The following is a 13,192-nucleotide window of genomic DNA, read 5'->3' on the forward strand; positions in this document are numbered from 1 at the left end:
ACAATCCTTCGCCTTGTTACTTTCCCTTAGCTCCTGCCGTCTGAGTCAAGCTCTATTTCTTGGTTTCACCCCCGATCACACATACCCACCCAGAAGAAGTGGCGGGAGGGTGTAGTCGAGGAGGTCGCACGGGGGAGTGGGGAAAGGATCCTGCCGGGAGAGCCCGGTACTCGGGTGGCGCTGGCCCTTTGACGTTGGGGCCCAACCGAGGCCTGAAAGCCCCGAGCTTCCTGGGGCGAGGGGCCGGGCGCTCGACGGGCAGGGAGCTGGCCGCAGCCGCCTTGCGTCTGGGATTGTGCCTTCCGCAGCTCCCCAAAGGGTGTGAAACTTGCTCGTGGAGCCAACAAACGCCTATTCTAAAATTACAAAGGTTCTCCAAAGCGGCTGGGGACACCCGGGAGCCGCCTCCGGACCAGAATCATCTGAAACCCCCTCCCCACGAGCTGAGCTCAGAGTTGAGTACCGGTTCCGAACTCCCGGCGCCAGCCTCGACTGGTTGTGGTCTCTGGGGGCGGCCTCATTATTATGCGCCTACGAGGGAAAAGTAAGACTTCCCTGCAGGTTAATAAACAGCCGGGCCGGGCACAGGGTGACAGGAGCCTCCCGCGCCGTCTCCTGTACCCCCCACCCCCTCACCTTTTAAGGAACCTTTTGCTTTCACGGAGCATTGCCTTCTCTTCTGTTCCCGGTTGAAACCTCCCGCACATGGTTGTGTCTGGGTTAATGTTTTATAAAGAACTGGCTGCCTTCCTCTACCTGTCGGGCTTTTCTGACCTAAGATCAGGGCTCTGAGCTCTCCTTTCAGCCGGCCCAGGACACCTTCCAAGGCCGGGGCATGGGTTTCATCTCTCAAAAAGCCGGGGGTAGGGTGGGAGCAGAGACCCCTCTCCCTGGACCCCGTTACCTTCCTCCCGCACTGACGCGCTCCCACCCCCAGTTTCTGTTGGAGAGGGGGTAAGCTGAGATTTCGTTTCTGCACTTGACCTACCGCAGAAAATTCACAAATCCTTTGATTGTCTGTTTAAAATGAGGAGGAAACCAGCTCCCTTTGCGGCAGGATTACAGTGGGAACAAGATCTAAAGATTCTCTTGTAATTCGGTGAGGCCGAGGGAACGGGATTTTGCAAAGGAAAGAAGGCGCTCTGCGAGGGAGGCGATAACTAAATCGGGTTTTAGACAAAAGGATTTTCCCCAGCTAAAGTGGCCGAAGACAAAGGAAAACATAATCTATTTTGGAAGACTTCCAAGATATGCCACATTAACCTTAGCAGATAAAATTTTCTTCTCCCCGCCCCCTCTCCCCTTAAAGTCTGGTTTATCATATTTACATAAGTAGTATTAGAAGGTATGCATCTATTATGGATCTAAAGGACTAGCTCACATTTCACGTGAAACCCCGGGCGAAGTTTCACTGTTGCTTTACCCTCAGTGCGCCGTTGAGCCATTTCCATTTAAATACCCCCTGACCCAAGGATTACCTCAATGGACTGACTGCACGGGTTTTGTAATTTCCTGAAAATGAGATTTCGATTTATAAAACAAGAAACCAATTAGTAACCAAATGAGGCGAAGTAGATCCACTAAAATTGACCTAATCCCACAGGCACAATTTAGGCCCGTTCTTGGCGAATGAATGATGAGCCCCAGTCTAGCGTGAGCCCAAAGCATCATCCAGCTGTGTTATTGCTAGCAGCAAAAATAAATTGATCGAGCTTTTCCTTCGGAATGAGTTTCATACCCTTGACAAAATATAGATTACAGACCAGGTATCTCCTCCTTCACCCAGTCAGGAAGAGGAGGAGGAGAAGAGCTTGTTCTACTGTTTCGCCGCCGCCCCCACCCCCACTTTAATAAATAAACACAGTATCTCAATAGAAAGGTGTTCTCCTTATTGTCCTTCCCGGAAACCTTCAATTCTTGGATGACAGGGAGCTGTCCCATGACCTGACCACAACTTGGTGACTGAGACGGGAAAAGCCCTCCGAGACCCCGCGTCTAACTTCTGGTCCCGGGGGACTTGTCTCAGCCACCTGGTTTGTCCACAGGGCCTCCGCGTTCTCACTGTGCAACCCTTTCAGCCTCAGAGCAAGTGGTATTCGTGTTCCGGCTCCAGGAGCCTCAGCGGCTGGGCTCTTCGCGGCAGAAAGGGACGGAGATCAGGAGCGTTTGGCCCAGACCGAGCGGTCTGGAGCGGTCGCTGGGCAGGAGGCTGCTTCGCGCACCGAAACGCACTCAGTACCCTAACCTAGGACGCCTGGCCTCTGGGCCATCTGGCGGGTGTGGCCCACCTTCCGACGACGTTGGTGGCCGCGCGGGTCTGGGGTTTGCCCCGTGCAGGGTCCCGGGCCCCGGAGTGCGCGTGTGCCCGATGCTCCCCTGCCTGCCTCCGAGACCCCCAGCCGCGCCCAGGGTATCCACTTCTGTCAGCGTGAACCTGGGGTGGAGACCGACGGTCGCAGCGCTGACACTCTCTGGGCGCTGGTTGGTGCTTCGGCCCCTGAGCTAGGGCTTCCCGGGCGGGGCCGAGCCTGAGAGAACACGAACTGCAGGAACGAGGACAGGCCGGGTCCGGCCAGGTCCCGACTAACCCGTGGGACGGACACGCACGAAGCGTTGACAATAGTGTGCGACGGCTGAAATCCTCACGCAGTGTCTCCCCAAGACTCCGGACCTTCGAGGCTGGCCGGGCTGGGCGTCCGAAGACCGGCGCGGGCGAGGCCGCTGGTCTGCCCCGCGGCGCGGGCCTGTCCCGCTTCGGTTCCACTTGGCGGGCGGGACGGACAGCTTTCCGCCTCGGGCAGCATCTTGGCTTTAGAGGAGTTTTAGAGGAGGGCCCGGCCTGGGGGCAGTGGCCCGCGCAGCACCAGGCTCGGCGGGCGGAGACGCCCTCACGCCCCAGGAAGGCAGAAACATGGGCCCGCGCGGAGCGTTAGGAGACACCGCGCGGAGGCCTCGAGCTGGCGCACTCTCGGCTACCGGGGCCAAGGCGAGCGGGTCACTGGCCGCCGTCGCGGGGAGAGAATGGGCCGCACGGTGGGGATCTGGCCCGCGGGCCTTGGCCTACAAGCCTCCCCGGCGGCGGGGGCTTCGACAAGGTCGCTGTCCCTGGACTGGTCAGAGCCACGGAGGTCGAGTGATAACCGCTCCGGAGCCGTCTGCCCAATGGCGCTACCCGAGGAAGAAGCTTTGGTACTCAATGCTCAATGTTTCAGTGTTTTCTAACTAGGAGGCCCGTTGCAAAATAATTGAGGATTCCCCGTCCCCATGCAAAATTTAAAATTCCGTGGACCACAGACTGACAATGAATGCACAGCTATTATCATAAGGTTTTAGCTGGGACTAAACCTTATTTTCTTGAGAAACACCTGATCCGACAAAGAAATGAGGCAAGAATTCATAGATTTGAATTCTGTGTCCACATTTGTATCTGCAAAACCTGGAATCTGCCAAGATTCCCCCAGATTGAAAAATAACTCCCCCTAGAAATCAGGTTTGTCCCCTGGAAATTTAACCTGATTTTAGTTTCAGAGGAGTGTACCCTGGTTTAAAGTATTCTGCCATAGTTATCATACCCTGTTTTTATAGTTTTGCTGTTGTTGCTATTGTTTTCATTAATGATTACTCCCTTTTCAAAAAAAAAAAAAAGTACTTCTTCCATTGATCCGGTCTACAATTTCTAGCACATAAATCTGCCTTGCAAATGCCCAGAGTTTAGTTTTGCACTCTACATTTTAAGTCAACATCAAAACTGGAATTAAACAGAGAAACCCAGCGTGGAGCATAAACTGTGCTTAAAGGCGTTTAAATGAGAAAAACTTCTGTAAGAAAATAAACATGGAAACCTAATGCTCAATCATTTCCCCAAGCAGCAAGAAAAACAGCCTTAAATCACCCATCCACGTGGGAAATGGGGCCTCTTTTCCTCTTTCAGTTCTCAGCCTCAAAAAAACATAAGGTGATTAAGGATTTCAGTCTTGAGGTGAATATTAGAGCAAGTGTCTGTGGAGGTTTGTTTAATCATCCTTTTCTTTCCAGACTTTGTAGAGACTTCTACACAGTTACTGATTTCAATTCTGTCATTACTTTTATTTTGCCAAGACATGTTGACAAAGAAATGGCAGTAATGTTACCAAGATACTGAATGGCCATAGATTTGAAAACATTTGATCTTTTCAAAGGCCACACTATGCAAGCCACTATGCCCCCAGTAAAAACTGTATTATAACTGGATAACAAATACATATTTTAGTTGAACTTGTTCTTTTTTGTATACAAATCAAGTCATAACATCTCTCTCTCTTTTTCTTTTATCTTGCCTCTTTGGCTTTGAGAACACCAAAGACATATGTATCCAGATATGCCAACTTTTCCTTTGCAAGGCTGTTTTAAAATAGACTATGTTACCACTTGGGATATGCAATTCCACTGATTTCCCACTAATTGTCCCAGAGTTTTTGTTTTTATTTTTACTATGAAATTTCCAATTTAATACTTTATTCTTAATTATTCCAGGGGCCCATTTCCCGTTCTTCTGTTCCTTCTCCCTCGATTTTTTCCCTCAACAGCTCAATTTTATCTATTGAGATAAATAAAAGCTGAAATTTGCTCCCAGACCAGGAATTTACTAGACTCCTGGGGGCAAGGTGGTTAGGAATTGTATTCAACAAATAGGGGGAGGGTAGCTATATTTTAAGTATCTTTCATTTTTTTCATGTGTAAGTATGGAAGGATTTCTGTTTAAGTCTTTTGGTATTACAGGGTATTATAAATAAAATGTAATATGAGCAAAAACAGTAAAATTTTATAGTCATTTTTATGCCTAATAGCTGATGCCACCAGATTTAGAATTATTTTAGATTATATACTTTGCAAAATCCATACATTACATGTGATAGCAGGCTTATTGTGATGAAATAGTTACCTTCATTTTTATAGTCACCTTTAAAAATTTGTTGAAGACCTACTATGTGCTAGGATGGTGTCAAGACAGATGTAAAAATGTACTTCATTTTCAAACAAATTCTTTGCATCTCTCCACACTAAAATATATTACCTCCATAAAAAGTGCTCAGTTTCCCCCACTGCCATGGACCTCATCTTGCCCACCTTTCTGCCTTCAGGCAACAGCTGAACCCAAATTTGGCACCCTCTGCAGGTTGTGCTTGGTTCTGCGGCCTTGTGATTATTTTGCTCCTGAAAACTGTTGGTTTTATTGTTTCTTGCTGTTGTCCTTTAATATTTTAAAGGGCTGAATCTGGGTTTTGGACTTTTGAAGCTAATCTAGACTCAAAATTAAAACCTCGTCCCTAGGAACCAGCTGTCCGGATGACCCTAACTCACCCGGTGGAGGCTTCCGGTGAGTTATGAGCTCAACAGTAGCTGGGGAAATAAATGATGTGCCCAGAGTTCACACATCGTCCATCCCCTCCTCCCCATAAACTCGCACGCATCCAAAGAAGGGAGAGGAAGGAGTGGCCCCTGGCCAGAGCTCTGAAGGAAGGTGAGTGGGGCTGCAGAAAGTACATCGCCTTTAAAGTAGCCACAGGGGACAGGCTTGGCCAACAAGGGGACTCCACCGGGAGTCTTCACCCGCGCTCTTTTTAAAATTAATGAGAAGTTGACTAAGAGGGTTTACTTTTTGTTCCTTCTATTTATCACGCAATTTATAATTTGTGGAGTTAGCATTAAATTAAACAAGAAAGCTTGCTCTCTTAAAAACAAAACAACAAAACCCAGCCCGATTCCCTCCGGCCGCGCCTGCCCGGGGTCTGCACGACACAGAGGAGCCCCTGGCCCAGCGACTCCCCGGGCTCACTGTCCCTCTCTGTGCCCGTCCGGGAAGCCGACCCGCTATTCTTTTCCTCCGCGATTACTCGCAGCCTCACAAGCAGCACCATATGCTGCTTCTGATCAAACAGCGAGCGACATCGGCACCGATAATTGACGAGACCCGCTAGAAATCACGCAGAAAGGGAGCCCACTGAGACCGCAGGGGCTGACAAATCACTGCTAATAATCCTGTTAGGAACAGAGCGGCCAGCGGAGTTCGCAATAGCTTTATTTTTATAAAGTAGGCGCTGACAGTATAAAGACAACGATCTCTTTTTTAAACAGAAGGCAATGTAGCATAATAGAAATTTTCCCACCGGCAATTCTCAGCACAGGTTGAATGGGAAGTGTGTTTTTTTTATTACATAAGTTGCCCCTCCTTCTTTTTTCTCTTTTCTTTAAAAAAAAAAACTTTTCAGGTATGTTAGGTTTTGATTCCTCTCCTCCTGTAGTTTCCAAGGTCAAATGAGATAGTTCAAGGAACTGCTTTAAGACAAAATGACCATAATACTACTTATAGCTTTGGGCTAAAACTCAACTATAAAAGTTGTCCTTTAGTGCTCCTGACTAATTTGGGGGCATGCTTTGCAAGATTTTGATTCAGATAATAACTTGTAGTCAAAATGAAGCAAAGTGAAACTCAAAGCCCAATAGTGATTCTTTCCTTCCCTCTTTTCCCTAAAAGAAACAACAAATTCCAAACATCCAAAATCAACAATAACATAAATCTCTCTGGGTCAAATAAGACGTTCTGGTTTGTAAATAAACAGGGTTCCTTCTCTTGAATTTGTTTGTTTAGTATTCTCTCCTTTACACTTCCGAATCGTCCTTCCCCAGCAAAGACATATCTAAAATATTTTAAAAATCTGTTTATATGTTATTTGAATGTGAGTAAAGGAAAAGATGGGGAAACAGAAGAGAGAGGAGTCCTTCACCTACTGAATATAAATGGTTTTATACACGACAGTATTCTATGAAGGTTACTTTGTCTTCACACAGTGAATCTTGATAATCTAAATGCACATTTTAAATCATGTCAACAGTTCAGCTATTCTAACTTCTAGGCCTTATAAGACAATTTTCCCAGGGATTCATTTGCCAACCTGCCACCTAAAAGATATTTTCTAAGCAGGCAAGTAATCTTAATTCAATCTTATATCTCAGAAAAAATATCAAGCCCAGAGTTGCAAATCAGAGTTAGTCTCAGAATCTGTGACCATCTCAACAACTCAGAATAAATTTTCAATAAGTAGTTGAGAGACTGGGTAAATTCAGAACATATTTGTTCATGAACTTGCCTGCTCCTCATCTGCTGAATTACTGACATATTGAGAAATTATTATCTCCATGTACATGGGTCTGTCTAGACATAGCAAAAATAGAAGAATTTAGAGGTGTTCCTGCTCTCTACTAGATATAAATCTAACAAGAGGAATTAAAAAAGAAATACATGTTTGGGTTATTAGTACTTTCGACAGAGCCCAGTTATCTAAGTGTTGACAAAAGCACCGTTGGGCTGCTTCCCAATCAAACACATCTGATGGACAGAAGAGAAAGTATTAATGGGGAAGTAGAAAGAGCCACAGAAAGGCAAGAGAAATTCTAAATCCAGCAAGGTCCGTAGTTATTCCAGCATGCTAAACTTCCCTTTGCAGTGAGTGTGTAGGTACATATGCGTGTATTTCGCTGCCGGTAGTGTAGTGTAGTCATTCACTGGCAAATCCCTTACCCCTTCTACCTTTGAAATTCCATCTGGTCAAAGTCACTTACCTTCTGGGAACACTACTCTCATTTTGAGATAGCTGGTGGTGAGTCTGATTATGGATGCTTTGTCCAGCTGCGAGGTGATAGCTGAGGGCAAAGGCAATAATTTAGCCAGTTCATAAAATTCACTGTTTTCCTTCTCCCTCCTAGTCCGGGCAGCATTTTTGGACTTCTCTTTCATCGTGTCTCGTTCTCCCTTTCTTCTTACAACATAAGTTCCACAGATTCATCCAAAATCAAAAATAAACTTTCAATTAGAGATCATATTTGGCAAAAAATATAATGCATACTTTGACGAGACTTTTGCTTCAGTGTTTTGATGGTAGTGAAAGAACAACGGCGAACGGATTTTTTTTTCTTTAAAAATATGGGATGCGAATAAAATTGCTGATCCACGGCAAGCGATCTCGACAATCCTAGGCGTAGCTGGATATCAAATGCCGGCGGGAACCCCGAAGAGCCAGCCTTTTCTTCGGTTCCGCGGTGCAAACCCCGGTCCTCCGGAGATCGACATAATAATCCCCGACGGGTTCTCTCAGTCCCGAGGCCTTGGAGGCGGCTCCGAGCCCCTCGGGGAAGAACACGATTGCCGGACCACTCTTTCAGGCCACTGTGAAGACAACAGCATCAGAGCGTCAGAAATCTGCGGCTCCACAATCACCCACGCGCTCGCCCCAATTCTGGGGGAAATGGCCGGGAAGGGCCTCAGCGCGCCTCCGCTTTTCCTTGCCAGACTCAGTGCTTTGGTTGGTTGGTTAAGATTTGGAAAAATCAGCAGCGAGACTGAGTCCCCTGCAAATAATATTCGCCTTCTCTCACCCCCGTCAGACACATTCTCCAGCCCCCTGGGAAGTTGCCCAAACCACAAAACACAGGTCTCGGGAGACCCTTAGGAGCCCCAGGCCAGGCGTACGTTCCCAGGAAGGCAGGTTTCTGCAAATCAGAATTTCTCCGCAGCGCTCGGGCGCCTCTCGGTCCCCCCACTTTGGTAGGTCCGGAACTTGACTCTAACTTGGGTCTCAAGTCTCAGGGATTCCTCAAAAAGTGACACTTATACATCGAGTCCCTCGGGACTGCCGAGGAGGAGACCCAGCGCTTCCCCTGCCCAGCGGGGGCGGCAACACGCCGGGCACGGCAGCGCCAGGTTAACAGGTGGCACAGTCGCGACAGCCCCTCGCAGGCACCGGAGGGCGGGAGGCGCCCGGCCTCTCCTCCTCCGCCGTGGAGCCGCAGGCGCCACTGGGCGGGCGCAGGCCATATTCCACTTCACCTACCTTCAGTCCCTGCCGGCGGCAAAGCATGCGGAGGCGCCCACCTCTTAATTGTACTCATGCCTACCGTCCAACTAAGCCACTCCGCGGGCCTCGCCGCTTCCCACTAGCAGAGAGGAGCAGAGCTCGTCCAGGCTCTCTCTTCTTCTCTCGGTCATGAATTGGGGGATGGGTGCGAGGGAGAAGGTGGGGAGGATTCGGGCTTTGGGACGGGTGAGGTGGTTTTAGAATCCTCCTCCTCGGTAGTTGTTATGAAGGAAGTGTTATTGCTAATTGGAAGCCGAAAACGCCCCCCTGTAACTTCTTTATGGCTTTACAGGGTTTAGCTTCAACTTCACTCCCGGGCTGCCTCTCTCCCGCCCTCTCTTAATGCCACTCACAACCTCCTCGTTTCTGATTGGCTCGGTGCGTCTCGGGGTGCGGCGCTCATTGGCCAACAGGCCTGAGTGACGCGTGCACGACCGAGCCTCCCCGCCCCCCGCCCCCTCCCAGCAGCGCGCCCCGGCTCTCTGCAAGCCGCCTAGCTAGCCGCGTGGCCGTAACGCTCCAACTAGCCCCGGGCACGGAGTCTGCGCTGCCCCTCAGCAGCTGCTGCTTTTGGCCTCCTGGCTCTTGAGGGCGATGTGCAGAATCCACGCTCCCCTCTCTCCCGGGGGTCTAGGGGCTGTGCACTCACCCCTGAGCGCCGGCTCCGCAGTGCCGAGGGCGCCCCAAAGCGACTGGCAGCGGCCTCCGGGCCTCAAAGGTCGGGCCCGTGGGCTGGGGCTCCCCACAGGCGAGGCGGGAATCGCTCTGGCTGCGGGAAACTTTTGCCCAGAGGCCAACCAGCCGGCTGCTCCCTTCGGCCGGCAAGTCGCGGGGCTCACGGCGTGCTTAGGGCTGGTGGGTTATATTTTCTTGTTCGCATCTCTGAATTCATCGCCAGAGAGGATAAATATACCCATCTTTAAATTAATCCCAAAGAGGAGCGTCTTTTTCGAGATGGGTCGAATATGGGGGCTGACTTGTTCACGGTAGAAAGCTCAGTCTCGGGGTTTTCCTATGAGGAGCAGTTAGGGGACACTAGAGGAAAAGAGGTTACACTTCAGACCAAAATAGAGTCGTTGACATAGAGATATCTCACAGCGATCTGTTACCCTAATCCTGGGGGAAGATTTTTGTTGTTGGGTTTTGTTTCAGGAAACCAAAGTCCAACACCAGTATTCCTTAACGGAAGGATACAGTCTGCATGAATGAATTTACAGCATTTACAATCCTTTACAGGAACCACTTAAACAAACGCTTGTAAGTACTATTGCTGACAAATTATTTTTAAGACAACCTCTAATTTGAATCGCCTTCTCTGTCATCTGTGGATTTAAAAAACAAAACAGCAACGGGGGAAAGTTCCTTCGCCCTGGAAAATAATTATTGCTACTTGCAAATCACTCCCTACAGAAGCGATTCCTTGCTTCCTTTTGGTGCTGCTAGTGGCTGGGGTCGCACAGAGTCGGACACGACTGAAGCGACTTAGCAGCAGCAGCAGCAGCAGTGGCCACTTAAAGGCTCCCGGAGGTCGGCTTGGAGGCAGTTGTTTCATCAGCGATAAAAGAGAACACTCGTCATGTTGCACTCCTCGTTTGTGGCGCTAATTGCCTCGGAGAAAACATATACTCTGAAGAGGGGTGTGTGTGGCATCCTGCTGTTATTTGGAACAAATTTAAGAGTGTTTGTTCAAAAATATATACATGCACCGCCTCCTTGCAGCCCAATGGCAGTAAGCTTGAAGAACCACAGTGGGAGAGTCCTGGGGATATTTACACATCTGGGAAACACCTGGCTGGAGGAAGTGGTGAACGTTCTGGACAGGAGGGGTGGGGAACTTTTTTGTAAAAGAACTAAATGTAGAGACGTTATAGGTGTTCCCAAACTGGAATCCAGCAAATGGAGTCTAATCTAGAAGGAGGAGTCATTTCCCCAGAGGCTGTAGCCACTTAGAAACCTGGCTCTGGGCGGTTCAACCACCAAGTAATGCTCTCTTATGAATAGGAATACACAGAGAGATGTACTGGGGCTCACTTATACACAAGATTCTGGAAAGATCAGATAAGATCAAGCTGACTGGTGCCAAAAAAATTAAAAAAGAGGGTGTTTGGAAAGGGTGAAAGAACCTTTCTTGAGAGCCTTCTTTCTCCCCACTTCCCCAGCCCCCAACCTGGACAGATCTTAGGAGTGAAATGGAGCGGCCAGATGAAGCAATGATACTTAAGGGGTAAAAAGCATTTTTCTATTCCGACTGTTCTAGAAAGGATTTCAATTAAGTCGACGGTTACCGTAAACCCTATTTCCGCTTCAAACAATGTGCAGAAGTGTTGGACCTCTACAGCGGTCCGAAACCCTTGCCCACCGCTGGGACTCCGAGGTGTCAGAAAGAGCCGACTTCCCATACAGGGCGTGTTTGGCGCCAAAGAAATGGAATGTTTTGCCTTCAGATCAAGATGAGTATGGAAGTCTTCACACCAAAGAGGACGTCCCGGAGGTGGGGGCCAGGAGGGCCACTCCAGTGTCCCAGTGAAGCTCAGTAGTCGATGAACTGAGAATGTGTCCTTTAATAAACAAACTGAATGCAGGGCCATATGGTGACGGCCCCCTCGCTAAGTCCTCCGCACACAGTTGTCTGAGCCGCGTTTACCGAGAGAGTGAATTAGCATGGCGACGTAACACCTGTTTTTCTAATCTTTGAACCCGGCTGGAGCGGGAACGCGGCTCTGGCACTCCCCCGCCCGGCGACCCCGCCCCGGGGCCCCGTGGGCACCAAGCCTGTCGGGCCGGAGTCGCGACCTCGGGTGCCTCCCATGTGCTCGGAGGATCCCTGCTCACCTCTAGCAGGGGTAATTTTAAACCAGCTTCTTGAGGCTAAGAGGCTGATCCTACCCACTTTTTTGACGATTTAAGGGGGAAAGCCCCAGAAAGGAAAAAGATGGGCACCGGGACCCACCAACACCAAACGGGAACCGTAAGAGGCTAGGCCGCCGCCTCCTTCCGCGGGTGCCTCAATCTGCAGCCATCTGACGCCCCGGCACTGTCTATGCTACCCCAGAACCCGGTCCTGAAGCGGGAAGAAACCAGAACCGATTTATAAACAAACATCTCCCTCCTTCCCTCGCCATCTCTGTCCCCCGCCTTTTCCCAGGAAAGCCAACAGCCTAGAGTGATAGTAACATCGCGCACTCGAGGTTCCCTTCCGAGATAACCCGAGGTTGCATGGATCCTATCCTCAATGGGCCTGGATGTCAAGATGCGCAGAGGTCCAGGGCTCAAGTTCGGAGTAGAGGGAGAAAGGCGTGCCCGCCGTGGCCGAGCCGAGAACCTGCGGAGTTCCGCGCGCTAAAAGAGGATCCTCTGAGGACCTCTCGCCAGCTCAGGCAAAGAGCAATCTAGAGAAGCTGAGTTGGGTTGTAAACGAACGAGTGAACGCCCAGCTGAATTCCGGTGCACACCAAGGAGCCTGTTTCAGCACAGAGGCCTCGACCCCTGCTTCGGGCACAGACTCCCTCATGCCTCTGGAAACTCCTCCCTGCGCCCTGCTGCTTCAAAACTAGACTGCTGTCTCCCACGCCGTCCGCATAACGCTTAAGAAAAAATAAAAAAGACTGCTAGGGACTGACATATGCACTTTTACACTCTATCATATCACATATACACAATCGCATAAAGCACTTCAGGCACGGATTTTACTCAATGGTCAAGGTCAGGATGAAGGATATTTATTTTCAAGATTAAAATTTGAAGATGGTCACTTAAATATCTCAGTATGTTATATCCAGATATTCACTGTCTATTAGTGGAAAGGAGACTTTATCTAGGGAAATATTAATGTCTAGGGAAACACTAACGTTTTTCTTCTTCCATGTACGTGAATGACTGTAGCCTCATTTTATTACCAGATTTAGTCGTTGTGATGTTGACGCATAAACAAAGGCCCCTGATAAATTTAACCCCTCGGAGGGGTGAGTCTGCTAGAAAACAAAGACAAGGAGGAACCTCCAAAAAATAGGGCAGTATTTAATCTTTCTCAAATTATTGTAAGTATATTGTAAGTATTCCTTGTTTGATCAGGATGTTTGGGAAAGTATAAGTTATTTCATGAACAAAAAACAGCTCTCTTCTGAGGTCCTACTTCTCAGGCGCCTGCCTGAATTGACCAGAAAATTAACTTAACATGGACTTTAAGGCCTTAACATGGACTAACTTTCTGGACTAACTTAACATATCCAGAAAATTAGCTTCAGTGGTTACACACTAAAATAAGAAGGGGGGGGGGGAGGGAGAAAGAGAGAGAAGGAAGG

The 13,192-nt window shown here is 49.0% G+C and overlaps 1 protein-coding gene across 1 annotated transcript in view; it reads right to left on the reverse strand.

Moving 5' to 3' along the window:
* The window catches only part of SIM1 (SIM bHLH transcription factor 1), a 72,505-nt gene extending 64,491 nt beyond the window's left edge, over positions 1 to 8,014 (reverse strand). Inside the window, exon 1 of the mRNA XM_025294637.2 lies at positions 7,600 to 8,014. Within this exon, the coding sequence (XP_025150422.2) occupies positions 7,600 to 7,774 (175 nt within the window). The 5' untranslated portion in view covers positions 7,775 to 8,014. The remainder of the gene's footprint in view (positions 1 to 7,599) is intronic.
* Between the last annotated feature and the right edge of the window lie 5,178 nt (positions 8,015 to 13,192).

This window comes from Bubalus bubalis, chromosome 10, assembly GCF_019923935.1.
Source record: "Bubalus bubalis isolate 160015118507 breed Murrah chromosome 10, NDDB_SH_1, whole genome shotgun sequence".
Classification (NCBI taxonomy): Eukaryota; Metazoa; Chordata; class Mammalia; order Artiodactyla; family Bovidae; genus Bubalus; species Bubalus bubalis.